General features: G+C 43.7%; 1 protein-coding gene across 1 annotated transcript in view; it reads left to right on the top strand.

Moving 5' to 3' along the window:
* The first annotated feature begins 17,366 nt into the window (after positions 1-17,366).
* The window catches only part of GAP43 (growth associated protein 43), a 75,044-nt gene continuing 69,377 nt past the window's right edge, over positions 17,367-23,033 (top strand). The window contains exon 1 of the mRNA XM_034789052.1: positions 17,367-17,497. Within this exon, the coding sequence (XP_034644943.1) occupies positions 17,468-17,497 (30 nt within the window). The 5' untranslated portion in view covers positions 17,367-17,467. The remainder of the gene's footprint in view (positions 17,498-23,033) is intronic.

The following is a 23,033-nucleotide window of genomic DNA, read 5'->3' as shown; positions in this document are numbered from 1 at the left end:
CTTCTGGTCATCAACCAGCCAGCCAATGGCATATTACACACAAGCAACCTCGGCCTTGTTTTTCCCCAGTACCACTTGTGTGATCAGGTATGAAAGGCTTCTGTGATGTCACTTTAACCCCACACCAGCACGGAGAGGCCAATTAGCCTTAGGCTGCACCTGCTGGGGAGCTAAGGGGCAAGGACACTGGTTGAGAATGAAGCTCACCTGGGCAGGAACAGATGGGACTTCTATAAAGCCTAGAAGCTGAGGATAGTGCAGAGGCTGCAGTGAGAGGAGACTGCAGTCACACTCCCCGATATAGGGGAAGAATAGGAGCCTGAGAAGGACAGGACTGGAAGCAGTCTAGGGAAGGAGCAGTAAGGCCTGAGAGGGATAGAGCTGAACTGCTGGTTTGAGGGTCCCTGAATTGGAATCTGGTATAGAAGGCAGGCCTGGGTTCCCCTACCAGCCATTGCAGGAGTGATACAGTCAGCACAGTGGAGATGGAGACTGCCTGAGACTTTGAGGAAGGAGACTTTGATACCCTGGAAGGGGAGGACGATGGTGACTTGGCCGGAGGGCTATGCCATGAAGGGGAGGCGCAGCAGCTCCAGGCCAGCAAGAGAAGGGCCGCAGAGTGAGTGACCTAGGTAACAGGCTGAGTGACTGCCAGATGGGGAGTGGACAGTAGCAAGCTGATTCCCCAGATACACCTGCTGGTAGGCAGGTGTGAGTGAATGAGCAATGTTGCCTTCTAGAGGCTAGTCCCCAGAGTGTATGACAGATTTAGTACCAATGCAATCTAATGGTGATCTTCTTTAGCTCAAGTGGTACAGGGCTATAATTTTTGGAGATGAAGGATTAGTTGGTAGTCCCAGTTTTGGAGGGTCTGTGTGTGATAGAGAGAGATTGATTTAGGCAGTAATTGCATCTATTGTTTGCAGCTGGTGGATTTAAACAAATGCACATTCTCTGGTAGATGTACATTTGTCCACACACTCAAATGCTCACTTCTCTCCATGCTCATGCACACTCCAAAAGAAGCATGCATGTAGCCCTATGCTAGGTAGATGGTAAACATCTCTGACAGATCCACTTTGGCAACACTTGTATAGTGTGTAGTGCCAATAAAATCTCATTGAATTGAACTGAAATTGACAGCAAGTACTCACAGCAAGCACCCATTCACAAACACACACCTGTTGGCACTAATACACCTGGCTATACACACACTCCCATTCACACACATGCAGTGTTTCAATCTCTCATGATTTTATTTTGAGTCTCACAATATTTGATGGTTTTTTTTTTTAATGGTTCAGCTCCTGGAGTCAGGTTATTACATGAGAATCTCAGCTTTCATTTAAAAAACAATATGGGGAATTCATGTGGAAGTTAGTGCAAAATAGTTAGGGTGTGAATTTAAAACGCATACTATTCCATACCATTCCCCATGTGGACATCCTTTTTCTATAACAGGAGTGCTTTTTTGTGGTTTAGGTTAATCTATTTCCAAAGTGGATTAAGCTAAACTGCACAAAGGCACTCTTAGTAGCTATTCTGGGCTTTTTCCGGTGTAGTCAAGCCCTAAGTTTCTAGATCGTGTGGTTGAGGAGAAAAGCCTGAAAATATGACCCCTAATGGCTCAAAAATCAGAAGCCAAATAAAAAGAACCCTGCAATTATTAGTATTATTATTTGAAAATCCCATGATTTTAAAGCCAACCTTGTGATTTCTTACGGGCCCAACTCATTTTTTGACCACTTGGGGTTGCCAATAGTGCATTCCCTCATTCATGCACGTCTGGTTATTCTCACATATGTACATTGCACTGATACACCCTTGGGTACATACCCAAATATTCACCAACCCACATGCAAATATCAAAACATTGTGCTTGCTTTCTTTCTCTCTCTCTCTCACACACACATCTGGATGCAGAAATGCGCGCACGTATACGCTTCTTACAACAGCATTCACCCGCACTTTGTGTTGTTTCCACATGAACTTCTTTATGAAAATTATGCCCATGTCCTTTATTATGCTATGGGAGCTCGACTTCCACTTCTGCTTGTACTGAGTAACCACCTCCCCATATCTCCCGATCCTGTCTTCCCTCACGCCAGGAAAGCTCTTTCTCATTCTCTTTTCACTGATGTCTGGTGTTTGTGCCTTGGAAGACAGAGAAAGGCAGGAAGACAGTGACGTGAGCAGACAAAATAACCAGGGAATAAAAAGGAGTTGGTTGAGACTCTGTAATTAGAAGCCCAATTTCCGCTTCATATCCAAGAGCCTTTTAAATCCCTTTCAGGGGTTTCTTGACTGTCACAAAATTGAATGTCATTGAGATTTTTTTTGCATCCTCCTGTTTCCCTGGCAACAAGTTGGTGATGCAAGAGCTAGCAATGTGCTGTGTCTCCGTGGAGATGTTGGCGTGGGTGTGCCATGGTGACAGCCGCGATGGACGCATGGCTCTGCCAATCCCACCTCACCCTCTCACCATGCACCATGGGCCCAACCTCAGAGGTCACACTTTTATTTTTAGCTAGATAGGTGTTAATTTGGCTGGTTTTCATCACACATACACCATGACACTGAGTCGTAAAATCCAGAAGCCTTGTTAACTACATCAGCCCAAAATGACAGAGCTGGCAAGGGCTATGAAAGGCTTTTAGGGCCAAATCCTGAGGTCTTTACTCAGTGACATCTAAGTGAAGACTGGAGCCTGCACATTGCCTCGTCCCCCGACCTAATCAGGTGTGCTGCATTAGTGTTCCAGAAATAGTGTTCCATGAGTGTTTCCCCAGTGGCTCATCTTCAAAGAGGAAGATTTAGCTACAGGGTAGGGATAGCTCAGTGGTTTCAGCAGTGGCCTGCTAAACCCAGGGTTGGGAGTTCAATCCTTGAAGGGCCCATTTAGGGATTTGGGGCAAAAATCTGTCAGGGACAGTACTTGGTCCTGCTGTGAAGGCAGGGGACTGGACTTGACTTGACTCAACTCAATGACCTTTCAAAATCCCTTCCAGTTCTATGAGATAGGTATATCTCCATATAATATGGGCAGTGCACAGGACTGGGGATCAGGACTCCTGGGTTCTTGACAAGTCATTTCTCCTTTTAGTGCCTCAGTTTCCTTATCCATAAAATGCAGATGATGCTTATGCTTCTCTAGGGGGATGGGGGGATGAAGCTAAATTTGTTGATCTATAAAATGTTTGGCTGTTGAGTACTACAGAAGGACAAGAACAACAAAGAGTCTGGTGGCACCTTAAAGACTAACAGATTTATTTGGGCATAAGCTTTCGTGAGTAAAAACCTCACTTCTTCGGATGCATAGAGTGAAAGCTACAGATGCAGGCATTATATACAGACACATGGAGAGCAGGGAGTTACTTCACAAGTGGCGAACCAGTGTTGACAAGGCCAATTCAATCAGGGTGGATGTAGTCCACTCCCAATAATAGATGAGGAGGTGTCAATTCCAGGAGAGGAAAAGCTGCTTCTGTAGTGAGCCAGCCACTCCCAATCCCTATTCAAGCCCAGATTAATGGTGTTGAATTTGCAAATGAATTTTAGTTCTGCTGTTTCTCTTTGAAGTCTGTTTCTGAAGTTTTTTTGTTCAATGACAGTGACTTTAAAATCTGTGATAGAATGACCAGGAAGATTGAAGTGTTCACTTACTGGCTTGTGTATGTTGCCATTCCTGATGTCCGATTTGTGTCCATTTATTCTTTTGCGGAGGGACTGTCCGGTTTGGCCAATGTACATGGCAGAGGGGCATTGCTGGCACATGATGGCATATATGACATTAGTGGATGTGCAGGTGAATGAGCCCCTGATGGTGTGGCTGATGTGGTTGGGTCCTCTGATGCTGTTGCCAGAGTAGATATGGGGACAGAGTAGGCAATGAGGTTTGCTACAGGGATAGGTTCCTGGGTTGGTGTTTCTGTGGTGTGGTGTGTAGTTGCTGGTGAGTATTTGCTTCAGGTTGGGGGGTTGTCTGTAAGCAAGGACTGGCCTGCCTCCCAAGGTCTGTGAGAGTGAAGGATCATTTTCCAGGATAGGTTGTAGGTCGTGGATAAAAAACAGCATGCAAAGTGTCCATAGGGATTTCCAAAAAGGAACAGTTTCTTCTTAAGCAAGGGATGATGAATTTAAGACTAGGCCTCCCAAAAACATCTCAATATAGAAAGCTCTTTTCCCTTTCTTGTCCCACAAGCTGGATGGAATACATTGAAATATTTTATAGGATCTTTAATACCCCCTCTGCATGGCTGTGCGGACCTGCATTCTCTAGTTATTTTCATTTATACTAAAGACCCAAACTCCCCTTTGACATAGCTCTGACTAGAAGCAGTGGCAGAGTAAGGGCTCCTGTGCCATGAAGCGGTCACTGAGTGTCTGGGTGCAAGCTGATCATTGGGCTCTATGTGCGCCAAAGGGCTCCCCAAGTATCTGAGAATGGGGGCTGCAGGGAGATCTATGGGGCCTATGTGCCTCAAAGGAGATCCAAATTTTTTTTTGGGGGGGGGGGGGGGACACAAGACTCTAAGCCAGTCCAAGAGTTCCAACTGCTCTGAAGAGGCCTCCAAGTATCTGAAAATGGGACCTTTCAGCTGATCAAGAGGTCACCACGTATCTTCAGTTGATACACAAGCCTCAGTACCACAAAGGGACTCACAAGAACCTGCAAGTGGGATATTTGTGGCATTCTGGTATCAATAGTGCTATAAAGAGGGAGCCTCAGCCCTTTTCCTCACACCAACCAAGTCTCTGTGATATCATACGGTAAGCAGCAATGTCACTGGAATACCCTCTGCCACTCCTCCTCATACCCAATATGCATCTGTGACATCCACTGTGACATCATTGCAAAGGTCAGTTCTCTCTTTATGATGCAAAACATATGATGCTATCTGTGAACCCCTGGCCTCTCATCCTCCTACACAAGACTCTTCTGTGACATTGTACGGAACACTGCGATATCATCAAGGAACCATGGGCCCCTCCACCTCCTCATTCCCGAGGTGCCTCTGTGACATTGCACATACACTGAGGTCAATGAGGAACTCTCTGGGAAAGCTTGAAAGATGCTTTCCCAGGATCTACTTTTTTCCAAATGGGTGTGACCTAGTCCCAATGAGATCTGCATAAAGCTCATCCAGGAAGCAGTAAAGCTAAGCATCAAATTCTCCTCATCAGAAAGATCAATTAAAGGATTACATGCAGAAAGCTGAATCCCATAACATCCATGGGGCCAGAGTTTTCTTTTTCTTTTTTAAACTGTAACTATTTTTGTAGAATGTTGTTCTGGGATCAGTGCTGTTACATTAGTGCAGCGACATGCAGAACGAAGAAAAGAGAGGACCCAAACTGAGCCCAGAGTAAGCCCCTATGCCAGCCAATGTTGGCAGGTTAGTTGTGCTTCCTTTTCTGTACTCCTCCAGCTACCTAGGACAGTATAACATTTTGGCATGCCCCTAAAGGCTGGAAGGGCTGGGGCCAGCCACACCTGATCACTAAGGAGACACCTGGGAACCATCAGGTGCTTGCCCTATAAAGAGCAGAATGCAGCTGCAGCAAAAGGGGGAAAAGCTTTGGGGGTGAGAATGTTTTGGGTGAGAGAGAGAGAGAGAGAGAGAGAGATCGATATCGATCAGGGCCTAGCAGAGAATCAGGCCTGAGACTCAAGCCAGGTGGGGACTGCCAAAGGAAGGCCTGGGAGGAGGAAGAGAAACCTTTGTTATGTATGGACTTTGTTTTGAGGATTTTGAATTTTATTTGGAGTTTATTTTACATTAATGAACTTGATTCACAAGGAAGGGTATTTTTGATCACAAAAAAGCCTGGGTGAAGTTTTATTTCAACAGTCCAAGAGGGGAAACTGAGGCAGGCTGCCTGTGGTATGATCCTAGGCAATGATGGGGTGCATGGGAGGCATCAAGCCCATTTCCAGAAACAAAAATCATTAATTTAGACTTCACAGTAAGCAGGATATTTGGAAAATGTGTTTTATTGTGTGGAGCTACAGGGCACACTAAGCAATGAGACCTTGGAATTAGCTAAAGGAGAAGGGTCACACACATGCATGCACACACACACTGACTCCAGTGCTCGTCTCCACTAACAGCTACGGTTGGTTTTGCTACAGCTAATCATGTTGTTTAGTACTGCCCGTAGAAGACTCCAAACATGCCCCCTCCTTACTCATTCCTGTGTCTGGAATAGGAAACAGGCTATTCTGAGTGATTTTTGTGGTGCACATACAGTATAGAAGATATCTGGAATGCTGGAGTGCAATACCCAAGTACACCATATGGGGGAAAGGAAGCTGTAGATGATTCCATTTCCAATGGGGAAAATATATCCTCATCCCATTCTTCCACTTCCAGGGGATGTAAGGAAGACTACATTCTAGAAGGGCAGAGAAACCTACCTCAGGTTCCTTTCCTCTCAAGGGCTGTATTGATGGCCAGTTTCAGGTGGACAAAGAAATCCAGTTCAGGTTCTTCCTTTAGGAGCAGCAGCACCATCCAAGGTGGGTACAGAAATCTGATTCAAATTCTATTCCTTATAGAGGGTGAATCCAGAGTTTATCCCAGGTGGCCACAGAAATCCAGTCAGACTTCTTCCTCCCCTGCCTCCACGAACTTACCACCTAAGGACCTGATTCAGCAAGATGCAGATGCTGAACTCATTCAACTTCCAATGGCCTCAATGGGAATGGAGGATGCTTGGGTAGTACTCCGAGGAGGCACTCATCACAAATTGTGTGTGAGCCCTAACATGGACACTAATAATACCACGCACATATGGTACAAGACATATGGGGACTGTGCTAACTGGAAGCAACGGTAATGTCTAGAGGAGGTTGTTGCTGTAAGGTGTGGTGGAAGCAAGGTATTTTACAGTCTGAAAACTGGATTGAGGGATGGAATTAAGGATAGGACTTGTTGAACATTTTCCATCAAAACTATTTTTAGATGGAAAACCTTTTTTTGACTGAACAAATTTTTTTCACAAAGTGTCTCCTAACTATCATCATTTTGTTAAACTGAATACGTGGGTTTGGGCCAAAAAATATAATTTTTAATAAAAAGTCAAAGTTTTCTGAGCAACATCTTCCTTCACCTGCCCCCCCTTTTCTGACTGGCCTTCTCCCTGCTGGACACATACCAAAGTAGACACAATGGCAGCTCACAAGCTCCTCCATCAGTGACAGGGAAAACTCAGGCGTGATTTCATCTTGCCCAGCAGGAATGACTTCCCCTTTATCATTTGGGAAGCTAGGACCAACCTGAAAATAAAATCTAGTGATAATTCTTAGCATAAGTCCTATTATTAATTATTACTATTACAGTAGCTCCTACAGGCCTCTTCCAGGGTGAGCTCCAATGTGCTTGGTGCTGTACAACCAAAATAAATGACAGTCCATGCCCCAAAGCCTCCTGCTGCTGGAAGATTAGAATGAAACTTATGATGCAAGCTGCTGCTATTAACCCACAAAGTGCGATTTAGCAGCTTATGCAGTGTCACAAGTCCAGCCAGTTGTCATAGGACTAAAATACAATCTTTATCTCATCCCCCTTCCCCAACTTTCAAAGTTGGCTTTAAGTAAAATGCATGTCAGCAGCCACTTGTGCCCCATTCCCCTCCAAACTTACTAGATGCTAATTCTGCAATAACAGGACCAGAGTAGGGTGGCAACTCTGATTCCCATCCCACCCTGTCAGCATGCCCCCTCACCCCAGATCATAACCGCTGTTCTTCCTACCTCCCTTTTTTTATCCTGCAAGGCCATAAAAGCACGAGCCAGTGTGCCAGGTCTACGCTGGTGAGTGAAAATCTTGCTAATTCTATTACACCAAAGCAGGGTTATGTTTGACTGTAGAAATAGCCCAGGGCCAAGGATTGTAAATCGAGCTGAAACCATGCACCATGCTGTTGGGGGGGAGGGGGAAATCTTTCTTCTGGGAGAGAGAGAACATTACACACACACACACAACATCACCACCATGCCAGCTTATGCCACAAGGATAATTTCAAACTAATATTTATAAGCTGTGGTTTGCATGGGAGGGGGCCGATGCATCACTTAGCTGCCCTTTGTAATAAGCCTTGTGCAATTGCTTCTTTGGCTGCTCTTTTCCCTGCCAACTGCCTGCCTTATAGTGTTTGTTTGCTGCTTGCTTGTCACTCAAAAGGCACCTGTAGATTGGACAGAACAGTAAAGTTACTACACTGGAGAAATAAATAAGTGGCAGCTGTAGTCCTATACTAAATGCACAGCTCAATTCAAACACTGGGGTGCTAGGGCCATGACTCTGCCAGAGAAACATGAAGATTTTCTTGAATGGCTGCTATGGGAGCTTGGCTCTAGACTTGGCATTTGCCCAAAGTGGAGGGCATGACTGACATTCTAGTCAGAAATGATCACCCTGAACCTTCTAGCTAGTGGGTGCAAGTACTGCTGTATCCTACTGGATGGAATCAGCCTTATCCAAAAGTATGTGTTTAGCCTTAATACTGCTATAGCTCAAGGAGATTCTCCATGAGCTCAGGTGGCAGGGGGCTTGTGCGTTTGTATTGAACTGTTCCATGGTCATGGTGTGCATAATATTGGTAACTGCAAAGTCCTAGCTTTCTGTAGAACTTAGGTCCAGCTTGTCTCAAAGTATACAGATGCTTGACTATAATTGTGATTGAGAGAGAGTGTTACCATTCAAAAAAGATTTTTTTGTTCAGTTACTTATAACTTTCTCCCAAAATTCCCTTTCTGGCAGAGATTTTTTTCACATTTGATCTGAGCCTAAAATCGAATTATTGTGGAAAATTTCATTTAAAAAAAATCTGTTCAAACTACCTTGGAATTATTTGAATGTGAACAAAATATATGGGCGTTCAGCTGCTAAGGCATTTTTCGGGCGCTTTTTTTCCCTCTTTCGTGCTCAGATAATTTAATAACAGCCATCCTTAAAACTTCAGACTTGGAATGTACACAGCCCTGAATGAGAAACATGAGCTTTGCCTCATATGGTTTCAAAACGACCAAGCTATAGATGGTTTAGAAAGCACTGTTATCATGTACAGTATGTTTGTCTTAAACATGCAGCAAGATGCAATGTGGATAAGTTGTGATGTATAAAGGGGTGAATGGTGGAAAAAACACACTTAAGTGTGATTAATAATAATGCCGTATTTTACACTTCTTATAGTCCCTTTCAAAGGTAGATAAATATTAATATTATTATCCCCATTTTACAGATGGAGGAAAAGGAGAGAAATTAAGTTACCCAAGGTCATAGAATGAGTCATAGAGGCAGTCAGGAATTGATCCCAAATTCAAATGTAATAGAGTTATTTGAAATGACACTGGAAAAGGGCAGAAGTGCTTTCTCAGCTTCGTACAGCACAATTATACACTCTTTAAATAGCAGATACTCCAAGATGAGCTCTGCCATCAACCCTACAACAATAACCCTCTTTTGTCACCAGTGCAGCAGTATATACAGTTTTAAAGCTAATGGCATAACCATATTAGAGATATATGTGCTTCCTTGAATGAATGGCTGTTTTCACAAGCTCTAGAAGACAGTAGCCAGATGCTTGAACAAGAAAGGCCATGCTGCTCTGTTCAACCTATGCTGTTACAAATTATGCAACCTGTTCGGAGTGTCTTAATACTTAAGAATCTGGTGCTCTGTAGGATTGTTATTTCTTTGTGCTTGGTGTTGTCTTATCACTTGCTATTGTATTCTCTGGTCTCTTTTTAGCCTTTTCTCTTGACAGGGAGGAGGCTAATGTAATCTAAAGATTTTGGCCTTAACTGGGACTACTATTGAATGAAAAGGCCAGTTCCTCCTTAGCTTTGTGATGTACGTAACCCTGAGATGATTAGACACAGATGTGTCTTGTCTTAAAAAAAATAAAAATAAAGGATTTTTCACATAAAAACATCAAACAAAACCCAAGGAAATTCTATGCAAAACCCATGTAACTACAACCCTGACCTTGTGATTGGAATAACTCCAAAATGAGGAAAACTCAGAATTATGTTCCTACAGCAGCTATAGTTCTGCCATCTTGCACATATTCATAACAATGGGATCTTTCATTAAATGATCACTCAACACCAGTTAAGCAAATTGTCAAATTCATCATTTTTCACTGAATAATATAATATAATACAAAGACACAGCACTTTTTTCACCAGTGCTTCACTTTCATGACTATCAGTGGTTGGAGTTGCATAAATTAGGGTGGCAGGACAGGTTCATGCTGTGTATTTTGGTTGACAGTATATGCTTTTTAAAATAAATATCCACCCCTTCCACACCAAGACTGAACACACTGGAGAAAACAGAAAAATGTCAAGACTAAGTGTACTTATCCTCTCTGCTGTATAAGCTAAATAAATTCTCTCCTCCTCTCTCTCTCTCAAGCTATGTAAGATCATTCACCACCCAAATCCCTTCTGCTGAGCACCAGATTCCTCCTGCCATCACTTGATTAGGTAGAAAACTTCATGTCCTCTCTGCTATTGGGCCTCACTTACCTGCTGTATCCCATTGCCTTTTTCACATTGCCTTTCTCCCTCCCTGACCTCAGCTCATGCTATGATTTACCTCAATTCCTAGACTGAGTGCACCAGCACCTGTGGGCTGAAGGTCATGCCAAGAGGATGGGGGAGGCTGGACCTGTTGGGAACACAGGTTGGGGGTGATAGAAAGGTTCTTAATAGAGCAGGACTGGCTTCTCACAAGTGTCCCGCTGTCATGCACATGTGACAGATGCTAGTCCTGTCATTTAATGCAGTTCTGGAAGGTACCCAAATGCTATAGTGATGTGGGCTGTATAAGAACCTGAATAGAATAGAACTTGCTCCAAGTCCAGTCACCCAGAAACCATTCCTGCTCCCCAGTGCCTTCACAAACACTTTGGAAACTAGCCAGTCTCCCAGGTATTACAAACGTTGCACTATCCAAAGGGCTAATACTGATCAGCAAGAAACTCAATACAGGTAAACTGTAGATCTGGGTCTAAGCAAGCCCTTCTTCTGTAACTTTAGATACACGAACTGGATATTTCTGCATATACACTGTCCCAGACCCTTAAAATTCCATCTGTCCTGCAGGGTTTTTCCAGACCACTATAGTGACTTTCATTGAATAGCAGCAGGTTCCTGAAAGAACACTGTAGGATCAGTGTATTATCTCCAGGACCATGTGCTATCATGCCCCTGTAAATACAATGGCACAGTTATAGTGGTGAGGGGAAAGGGGAGGTTTATGGTTCCCAGGATTAATTTCCAGACTGAATACAATAACATTTATGGGCCAAATCCAGACCCATTCATATTTCAAGGGAGTTGCAGTTTGACTCTTCAGAGCCCCTACAGTTCTGTTTCTGGGCTGGATCCAAAGCCACAATGAGCCCATTTTCTGCTTCCTGTTGGGATTCAGCCAAAAAAGGGGAAAGAAATTGCATGAGATTTTAGCTATATCAAGCCCAAGCCCTAGCCACAGGCCATCTTCAGATCTGAGCCTGGATCTTGGGCTGGGTAGCTCACCCCACCCTTTCTTTGATCCTCCACCACTGTGCCCAAATCTGGAGGACAATGGGTATTCTAAAGCCTATGACAGGATGTTTGAGGATTCCACTAGGGGGAGTTTCCCCCTTTCCCAAGGAGAAACCCCAACTATCAATGAAGTCAATGGAAAACACATGCCATATTTGTCTGACTGACTGACGGACATGGGGCTTCCACTCTCTTCTAACCTAAAATAGATTAGAAGCAGGACAGCTGTTTTCCTCAGCAAGAAAGAGTTTATAAAAAGCCCCAACCCCCAATTCTTCCAGAGCTACAGATTTGGCTTGTGCAAACACTCAAGATTTCTCTGCTTGTGAACTTCCTGCTAGCCCTCAACAGCCATGACTTACCTACCTACAGCTCCATGCATTTCAAAGGCTGCTGCTGCTACCACCACACCCCATCAGTGCGACCTGCTTTCTCCCCCAGCCTCAGTCATTCCTCTTGATTCACTGGATGGTCACAAAACTTAAGATACATTTAACACTTAAATGTTAAAAACATTGAGTACTCATTGTATGAGCTGTCTGGTCAGCAAATCTCAATACCATTCCTTGAGAAGGGAAGGAGAGGGAGTCCTACAGAAAGGCTTCAGGCTTTAAAGAGGGCAGGACTGTATTAAAGCTTTGCTGGAACCCAAACTCTAATCCACTGCTTCAGTGGAGCGCCACACAGACCCAGAGGTCAGCTTGCAAGATTGCAGGAATAAGACCATAGATCGCAAGGTCCATGGAGCAGGAACCTATATCAAACATGCATTGTAAAGTGCCATGCACCCAATTGTACTAACTAGATACACTAATAATAAGAGCTAATGTGACATCTGCAGTCTGGTTTCTGTTGTGACATTTAACTTCATGATAGACAAGCAGACAAGATTTTAATTTTATTGAAGGATTATGGTTTCTAAGCACTACACTGAGCTGGAATTTAATTGGAGTAAACATTTGCATTGTTGAGAATGCTGAGGCTGAATAATAATAAATAATGACGTGTGAGTTATGTAGGCCACCCCCCATGAGTGCTAAAATCTTTCTCGCACATGCTCTGTCATGTATTCAGTGCCACAGGAATGCCACACATGTTACTGGAATGTTTAAAAATATTATTGGGACCTTTTCTTGTATCTCTATCCCTGGCACCTGGTGCCTTAGTAACCCAGAGTCAAGCTGTATAGGGCTCAGAAGAAGAGAAAAATGATAGTGAATAAATGTAAAACACCTGCAAAAATTACCTAGACTAGTGTAATGGCAACAGGTGTATATTGAGTTGCTGAGTATAAGCAGCCAACCAGTCATTAATATCATGGGGTGGGTCAAAGCACTCTCCCAAAGGGCAGTGAAATCCTTTGCTTAAACGAGAAAGTCCCCTGGTTTATTGAAAGGTGTGATTTAAAGCCATTTAGGGTTTGTCTACACAGCAGCTAGGAGGAGTAACTCCCACTGCATGTACCTTCCAGCTGCTGTTTAGACAATTCTGCTTTAAACTGGTGCAAAACCCCACATGGACACTCTTGGTGTTTTGTTTTTTTCAGTTTAAACCAGGATTATTTTAGTTTATTTTAAACCAATCAGGAATAAATTAAAGCTAAACTGCAATACGGCACTCTCCCATTGAAATAAGGGAGTTCATGCAGGGATTTGCGCTGGTTTAACTAAATTGGTTTTAAAACTGATTTAAGGTTGTGACACTCCACAGAGGTACTGAGGGCACCTCACCACTACCTGCCCTTAGCACGAGGCAGACTTGTCTGTGCCTGCTGTGGGTCGGCTCCCTGAATCCATCAGCCTCTGGCAACACAAGCACTGCCTTCTAGGTCTCTGCAGGCCTCATGCTCTCTGTGTAGATGGCAATAGGTGCACACAAACCTCCAGTCCTTGGAACATTCCCTGCAGTGTCAAGCTTGTGATCTGCTGAATACTCACAGAGTTACCAGACAGATGTTCCCAAAAGGAACAGTACACACCAGCTTGTAAGATTCATCTAAGGACCAGCTCTTTGCTAACATCACAGCACTTACATGTAATTATAGTGGAAAAACAAGAATAAGTTTACAATCAAAGATTCAAGTAATAGTAAGAATATTGGAAACAGATGGCTACATATAAGCCAAAATCATAGCATGCTTTCTAGAGACTAAACTTAACTAACAGGTTAACCTCCTGTCTAAAGAAGTTTCGTCTCCCCAATGTTTGCTTCAGCATTTTCATCCTAAGCTGTCTGAGACCTCGCTTGCATGGTACAAGGGTGTGTGCTTTGCCTTCTAGAAACACCTCCAAAGGTCATTGTCTTTACAGGATAACTCCCTGTGGCTTATTTTGTCCTGTGTGCCCCTTTCTTGTTGATTTCACAGCACTTTGTTAACATGTGACTTGGTATGTGAACAGGCCTCCATTGTGTTAACGAACAGAGCTTAATTTACATTCTCATGGAGAGAGAGAGAGACGCTTCCTACATCCAGTCTGAAAGAACCAGTCTAAGGCATGTCACTTTTTGGTGACCTGCTTTTAACTTTATATGTTTAAGAGCACAACTTTCTGGTAAAGATACACAGCTCCTTACATAATACCCATACATACATTTCACAATGATATTGATGACCACAGTGTCACCGGCTTTCATTTGAGACCTCACATGGCATTCTTTGGTGGACCGGAATATACATCCCAGAATCAGGAAATTCCTGTAACCCCTCTGCACCCTTTTGTCAGTTGGCATTAATCGGTTCTTGGGTCACAAAGTTAAATCCTTTGCAACTATCTTGTGTAGAAAAGATCTATGTGACCTTTGGCAAGTCACTTGAACCCTTTCCTCTTCACTTACCCCAAGTGCAAAATGAACCTAGGTACATTGGGCTAGATTTGCAAAGGTAAAGAGGCAAAGAGATGCCTTGTAGCATTTTCAAAAGCACCCATGCAGGTTAGGCATCTACGTACCTTTGCAAATCTGGTCCAATGACTTCATCATGGAATATGACTACAACCTTAAAAAGGAAAGGCTACCACATATGTCCATAATACACCGCTACCTTGATATAACGCGACCCGATATAACACAAATTCAGATATAACGCGGTAAAGCAGTGCTCCGGGGGGAGGGAGACTATTCCACAGTCTAATACACCTCACTATCAGGACATCTTTCCTCCTATTCAGCCTCAATTTCCCTTTTCTTGGTTTCCTCTTATTTCTCCTAGTTATAGCCCAGTGTACCATGTAACAACAACCAATTGGTGTCATCGCTGGTGGGATTGAACCAGGGCCCTATAAGGCTAAAAGCATGAGACTCTTCCACTTCATTTAAAGGAGTAACTCTGGGTAGCTACTAGATGTAGTAGACTCATGTACTCTGTGGATTACTTAGTGGGGGAGATGTAACACACACTGAACAGTGAGTTAGGCATCACATTGAATAATTCCCTCCTTGGGCTTTATGTCTTTATCATGCTCCTCCACCCCCTTCCCTGTCATTTAGTCAAGCTTCACAGATTTAGCTTTTTTAATCTTTCTTCATCACCCACCCCATTCTACCAGCCCCCACCCCCAATTTTTGTTCCTCTTTGTAAACTCCCTCCATTTTATCAGAATAGATTCATAGAGTTTAAGGCCAGAAGGGACCATTAGATCATCTAGGCTGATCTTCTGTACCTTGCAGGCACTTAAATGTTATCCAGTCACTCCTGTAGAGAGCCCAATAACTTTGGTTCCTATGTGCCCTAAAGGTAAAAATGTTCAGATGTGCCTAAGGGACTTAGGAGCCTAAGCCATGTTGATTTTAATGAGACTTCAGATTTTTAAAGTTATGCCAACCCCAATAGGGATTAGGTGTCTAAATACCTTAAAAAAATCTGGCCCTATGACAATTGTGGGACTTTGACTCCTAAGTCACGTAGGCACTTTTGAAAATGTTACCCTATTCCTTTTCTTCTCCAGGATGTGATGTCTTTGGCATGTGCAGCCATAATGCAAACCTATATCTAATTTGATACCCTCTATCAACCCTTGGTCATTTTCTGCAGCACCACATCTCAGGTTTCTTACTTCTCTTAATTGTACATATTTTGGATTCTTTTCCCCTGGATGCATTTGTCCAAGCTGAATCTCATTTTGTTATTTAACCCTTTGGTCTCTATGTACTGTTCCTCTGTGTCGGCTGGTGTTTGCAACTCTTCCCAGTTCAGTATTGTCTGTGAATTTCATTATCATGCTATATTCCCCCCTCCCAGATCACAAACCCAGACCTAACACTGTACCTGCTGTACCACACAAGGAAGTTCCCCTAAATTACATACATAGACATAGATAGATAGATTATGTTTGAAAGCCTTTCTATTTACTTTCCTTTTTCCAAAAAAGTCCTACTGGGAAGTACAGTGATGTCATAGCAACTGAATATGAACAGAGGGACTCTGCTCTGAGGATATTCCAGTAACCACATATTACATATATTTAAAACGTAAAAGTCTTAATAATTACTTGGGGCTACATTCTGCTCTTAGGCTGATTTACCGTCAATCAGAATTAGATCAATGTAGTAGTTCGGAAGAAGAGTTCAGTGATGTTACTCGCTGATTTACACTGGTGTAACAGAGCTCAGAATCTGGCTCTTAGTAAAAAAAGGAGGCTTAATCCTAATTTTGTTAGCTAGATTCTATCTATCTTTTCCTTTCTAGTGTATTCATCACTGTCATATTTTGGCTGAAATCCATGCATTGCCTAGATTCTCTTTTCCATATTATTAGACATAGTCACTCTGCTATAAATTCTGAGAAAGCACAATGTTATAGCATCTGATACGTGTGTATTTGGGCGCATGTGTGTGTATGTTAGTGTTTGTGTGTGTGTGGTTGTGCCGGTATCCCTTATGGCAAGTTTTATAGAAATTAATAAAGAAAAAAAATCAATGGGATTCTACAGAAATTATTTTAAAAATCAATAGAGAAAGACAATAGAGAACAACAGCCTTTCTATAGGTTGCTTCTAAAACCACCCTATATAACTCTAGGGCAGGAATATAATTTTCTATTAAATGCCACAGAAACCTATAGAAAAGTTATGTTCCATTATATTCTATAGGACATTTCCATCTGGGGAATGTGTGTAGGTATATGTGCATATCTTCCCGTGTGTATGTGCATATCTGTTTGTGACTATGCATGTGAGGGGGAACGGAGAAGATCCACAGACATTCATACGTTTATTGTTATTCCTCACCTACCACAGCTCCCACCTACAGCATGTCACCTGTGCATGAAATGCCATGGAAATAACCCCACTAGCTTTCTTAACATACACATCCTCTCTTGGCTGGGGCCCTGTGCTCTCTGCTTTAACTACTACAGTGAGAATGCGGAAAAAGAGTGGCAGAAAAATGTAAGCCCTCACCCACTTCCCGTTCCCAAGCCCCCACAGACACACCTCACCCCACCCCCTCAACAATCTATAATGTTCCCTTTCCTGCTAGTCTCAGTACAGTGGGAAAGTCGTTGGGTAATTGGGTCCAGATTGGAGATGTTTAAATATTCATGAGGCTGGCAGGGGACTGGGAGGGGGTGGCTGCCTGGATTGTAGTGGGGGGTGGGGTGGGGAGGTGACTAGTCATTGAGAGCTAGTGAACAATTCTGGGAAAGATACAGAGAGAGAGAGAGAGAGAGAGAGGGAGGGAGGGAGGGGGAGAGAGAGAGACAGCCAGCTTGTGCATGTGTGATGAGCAATAGCTGTGGACCTTACAGTTGCAGCTAACTGCCCTGGTGTGTGTGTGTGTGTGAGAGAGAGAGAGAGAGAGAGAGAGAGGGAGGGGGGGGGGGGGGGGGGGGGGGGAGAGATAAGAGAGAGAGGAGGAAAAAGGAGAGAGGAGAAGGAAGGAAGAAGAAGGAAGGAAGGGGACAATACAATCATGCTGTGCTGTATGAGAAGAACAAAACAGGTAGAGCTGACAATTTTATACTTCTTTCTGTGGAGAAATTCCCAGGCTATTGGATGTGTGTGTATGTGTATAAGGGGCGGGGGGAGGAATTTTTAACTGCTTCTAAGCAGATGTCTTCTTTGCAATTCTTTAGCATCTTGCAATTGAAGGCTCTTTTCACACCCTTCCTGATGACTGTTTGTCTTTCTAGTGCTGGTGATGTGGGGAGAGGGTGGCCTATCTTCATGTTTGGGGAGAAACAAGGATCCCCCTCCCTTTTTTTTTTAACTGTGGGCAGATGCATTGCATAGGGTTTTCTGTCTCTGATTCTGAGGGTGTGGATGTGGAAGGGGGAGGAGGGAAATGTGATGAGAAGTGGCTCTACCTCAAAGATGGGGGAAGTAATTCTTCAGCTTTTGCCACAAAAATAAATAAATAAAAAGATACTCGGTGAACCGTGATCCAGGATCAGGATGCCGGCTCTCTGTTACTCTTTGCTCTGAGAGATGAAAGCTGCTTTATGTGCATGTGCTTTGAGATGGCAAGGGAGACAGGTGCATTTCGTTAAAATAGTGTGAACAAAAATCAACTGGTAATTTCTTTCTTTCCTTTTTTTTGGTGTTAATAATATCAAGAACAATTAATTAATAGCAAAAGTAATTGGCCATGAAGTCGGGGGGAAAAAACCCAGCCCTCTTTGCAATCCCTTTCTTAGTACGACCAGTTAGACAACTGTGCACCAGCTGGTAAAGAGACAGAGGACCACGCCTCTATTAGCTCTGAGCTCCGATGGGATGAGAGAGACGAACGGTACGAACCTGTTGGAAACCAGTTCATTCTCTCTACTGGTACCACATGGCTTTCCTTGATGAGGGTGGCAAGAGGGGTGAGGACCCAGCTAATTTTCAACAATAAAACATGACAAGCCAAAAATAATGAAATAAAAAAAGCTAGCTAGCTCATTCCCCCACACACCCCTTCCATTTCAAACTGTTCACTTGAAAGCCAAAATCTGCTCTCAGTTACCTCAGTTTAACTCCTTTGACTTCAGTTGGAACTACTCCAGATTTGCACCAATGTAGTCAGGACAGAATTTGGCCCTTGGTGCATTTCAAAGGTATTATGACAACTTTCTCCATCAGGATAATAACAAAGAGGTGGGATTCCTGCTTTAAGTGTAAATCTTGTCTCAGTCTTATAACTACAGAGCAGCAACTGACACCTCCATTATATATACCTTACAGTGTCTATTACTGCAATACTCTACAGTAATAGTCCAACACACTGCTGGAAGCTTTAGAGATTTGGATAATTACTGTAGAATACTGTATATAATTACAATGAAGGTTAAGGTGCATTTCTGTGCCTCAATATGTGTGCTCCCAAGCCAAGGAGTCATACTGTAGAATAACTGAAAGGGGCAGGTGAATGGGATAGAAAGAGACCCAACCTTATATATTTTTCCCTATGCAGGTTTCAGATGCTCTGCAATTAATGATACAGTCACTAAAACCTGGAGAAGGGTGGGAGGGGGAACACATTGCAACCAGCCAGCAGAGCACGTTTAGTCGGCCAATGTGGGATGAAAAGAGAGGAGGAGGAGGAGGAAGGCAGACGGAGAAGCAGAATGACAGGGCAGTGGGTGGAGAGGCACAGCAAATTTTAAAATAAAATAGCAGTCTCTGGGGTTTTTTTGGAGGCAATAAGCTGGGAAGAGCCACAGGGGGTATTTTTTGCCATACTTTAATAGGCTGGGCTTTAGCACACATGGTTAATACCCAGTTTTACCCAGTCTCTAAATCTATATATGTTATTCCTGTCTGTCTTTTTTATTATTATTATTACAAAATATTTATAAACTTATGACACACAGATTACTAGATCAGGCATATACACACACCCCTAAATTCAGTCACCCACCCAGACACACCCCTTCATCCCCCTCGTACAGTCACACACACACACATCCAGCCCCAATACAACCACACACGTCCACACACAGCCAGACACACCCATTCATACTCCTACGCCCATACATGCATTCATACATATTCACACACACAAAATTGCTACATTGACGATGTAAAACTTTGGAAAGCAGAGCTGATGATAACCCAAAAGAAGCTTTAATTTGGAGTGGGAAAAAAAGACCTTGGTTTTCAGCCTGCTTTCCTCTCTCCCTGCCCCAACCTTTTGCAAATGGAAAGAAATCAGATCAGGTTCTTCATAAGGAAACAGGAGCTTCCTTCCAAAATAAAGACAGCTTTCCTCTTTCAGGGCATTTTTCTGGGGAAGCTCGCATCATCCTGCCTTTCTGATTGAAAAAGAGCAAAGTGCTGAAATTACAAATACGGATTCAGAGAAATCTCTTCAAATTTATATGTATATAATTACAGGGGTGGGTGTGTATATACATACACCTCTAGAGAAAGTGTATGCACATATACATTTATATTTGTGGGTGGAGATGATAGTGGAAAAGAACTAAGTAGCTGACTGGCTGCACCTGCAAATGAGAGAGCTAGATGTCTAAATTCTATCATCTGTACCAACTGACTGCACCTGCAAATTTATACCCATAAAATCTGGAGCTAAATAGATGCAAAATGAGAGACTGGGTTGAAGAACCTTTGATATTTGCCCTAAAGTTTATTTAATACTAACTATTTGGAAATATACTGTGCTATCTACTGTATCTCTTGATAGCATAACATGCATAGATAGATAGATAAGCATTCCGTATACCTACACTAGAATGGGTGGACATTATCGGGGCAAGTGCTCAGTGCTAGATTGCATGAATGATTAAATGATAACTCACAAGCCGGTTTCCCACTTGTGGGTGAAATGATTTTCATTCATCGCCAGCCGTGTTTTATGGCTTTCCCTCCAGTACTGTCCTCTGTTCATCACACTTGTGCCTGTGAGAGACTGCAAAGGTTTGAACCCTGCCACACCCATGAAATGAAAGGCAGGAGGAGGAGGAGGAGGAGGCAGAGAGAGTCTGCATTTCTTTCCTCTTCCACATGAGCAGCATGAATAAACAGGGCTGTATCTATAAAGATGCAGTTTAATGCAATTGAAGAGGAAGCAAGCGTTAGGGGACTGTTCCAGCAATTACAGCCAACCAGCTCGGTGTCTTCTCACACTGGGAGCCACAGAGGTGAAGAGGGAGAGGGAAAAAGACACAGAGAGAGAGAAGGAGAGGGAGGAACGAACATCAACCTGAGATTTTATTGCTTCAGGATATTAAAATGTCTCAGACCTCATTTAGAATAACTTAATTATGCCGCATGATGCAGATGCTGCAAAACTTGCAAGGCGTGTTTGTGCCTTTAAATGCTAGCACAGGAAGAGAAGTCTTTTTCCTTCTTAAAAAAGCTTTTGAGCCAGGCTGCCAGTTGATGTCAATTGTTTAGAGCTACTGACTTCAAAGGAGAGATGCTGATTTATACCAGCTGAGGTTCTGGCTCTTGTTTCTTCTGGTAACTGATTTCTGCATGTGAGGTTCGTTGCTTAAAGTTCTTGTGGCTCCTATTTTCCTTCCTTGGATAGTGTCTGTGGGGATTTCTTCTGAAATGAAAGTCTCCACAGTAATAACCATCCCACTCTTCCCCACCTCATCCTCTGCTGCCTTCAGTGAGCTCCCTACTGTAAGAGAAATTGATTTCTCCTAAATCACGTAACGTAACCACTCTGGATGGCACATGTGAGCTCCCTTGGGGAATTAATTGCAGGCAGTGCTTCCAGAGGGGAAAATACAACCGTAATGCTTAGTGGGAGAGACACCAGTCTAACTGCCAGTCTAAGTTTCCTGTCACACTCACAGGTGCATAGAGACCATAACAGAGGAATGAGCATCCAGTCAGCCCCCATATTGACAGAGGTCCATAGGAGCCATGTCACCTCCTTGTCTGAGGTTGAGAGGGTGTGTTCAGCCTGAGGACTCCTGCTCTCTCATACTGAGAGGGTGTATATAACTGAGGGCTCTTTCTGCCTCATGCTGAAAGGGTTGAAATAATTTGTGAGCTCCTTCAGCCTCAGAACCCGATGGCGGTGCCTGTCCTATAATGAGAAGATGTGAATAACCTGAGGGCAATATCTGCACCACCCTGACAGGGTGTAGTGTGTGTAGGTTACACCCGCATGGCTGCCTCTGTCTCACACTGAGTGCACGTGTGCAACTGGAGTCCTTTCTGAGTGAGGGTCTGCGGAACATGATATGTAAAACATGGTGGTTTTGGCTGAGCTGTGCTCAGAAGAGAACCCAAGGAGGCAGGTTAAATGTGGTTTTATACCATCTTATAGAGTAACCTCAGGGCTGCTCTAATTGCACAGCTGTCCATGGATCCATGGGGCCATTCCAGGACCTGGAAATAGTCAAACTATGGAGGCATTTCAACCATGCTATCTTTCCCCCAGCCATGCCGTTACATCACCCTGAGATACCCCATGCAGAGGGGTTTCCCAGCCGGCCACAGCTGCAACCTGTAGGCTCCGACTGTCCCATATTGCAACAGTGTGTATAACTTGTAGGCTCTGCTGGCCCTATATTGTGAGGTTGTTTGTAACCTGAGGGCTCTGCCAGCCCCATGCTGACTGATTCTTTTATTACATAAGGGCGGAGTGCATTTCAGACTAAGAGACCATGTAGACACAGTTGCCAACTTTCACGTGGTAAATAAGCACCCCGACTTTCACAGTAAGCTAAAAATCAAGCTAATCACATTTCAAAACAAGGCCAAAACAAGCCAATCCCTAAGAACCCCAACACTCTATGTGACTAGATTCCCCCGGCGTGCTGTCAGGGACTGTGGTGGGCCTGCTGTGCACCCCTGACTCTTCCCCTCCACCCCCCGTTGCCCCTGATTGCTGGGAGCCAATCAAAAAAAAAAAGAAGCAACAAGCTACAAGCCAAAAACTAGCCAACAAGCAACTCACAGGCCAATTAAGCCAAAACTAAGCCCAATTTCTGCATTTTTTTTTTTTTTTTTTTTTTTTTGTGGTTTGGCATGTCTGCATTCAGAGTCTGAGGACTTTGCCTTTCCCATGCTGAAATGGTGTATAAACTAATGGTTACTCTGTTCCCAAACTTAGAGAGTGTATGTACCCTGAAGCCTCAGCCTGCACCGTGCTGGCTGGGTGTGCATAACTTGACCAGCAGTCACTTAGTCCATGCTTTCCTCCACATTGTATCCCTCTTTAACTCTACCACTGTCCCCTCCGCCCAGTGACTCCCTGCACTTTACGTACTTCTTGCTTCTCCTGCATCCCTCTGGGATTTATCTCCACCTTACCTGGACTTCAGAATGGGTGATGGATCTGGTCATAGGTCCAGGCTGCTGCCGCCGCCACCTCTGCAGTAGAGCTTGTTTACTCCGTGCTCAGCAATACCTGGGAGTGCGTTGCCTGGTTCTTCCCTTTTCTGTGAGGTTAAGTATCCTCCCCGGGGGATATTTGTCAGACCGTACACACTTGGGCACCTCTGAGCGGTGAAGTCCGGGTGTGCATATTCTAATGAAGCAGCTGTAGCCCACAGCTCAGCATAGAGGATACT

Source organism: Trachemys scripta, chromosome 1, assembly GCF_013100865.1.
Source record: "Trachemys scripta elegans isolate TJP31775 chromosome 1, CAS_Tse_1.0, whole genome shotgun sequence".
NCBI lineage: Eukaryota > Metazoa > Chordata > Testudines > Emydidae > Trachemys > Trachemys scripta.
This window is presented reverse-complemented; position numbering and strand designations above follow the sequence as displayed.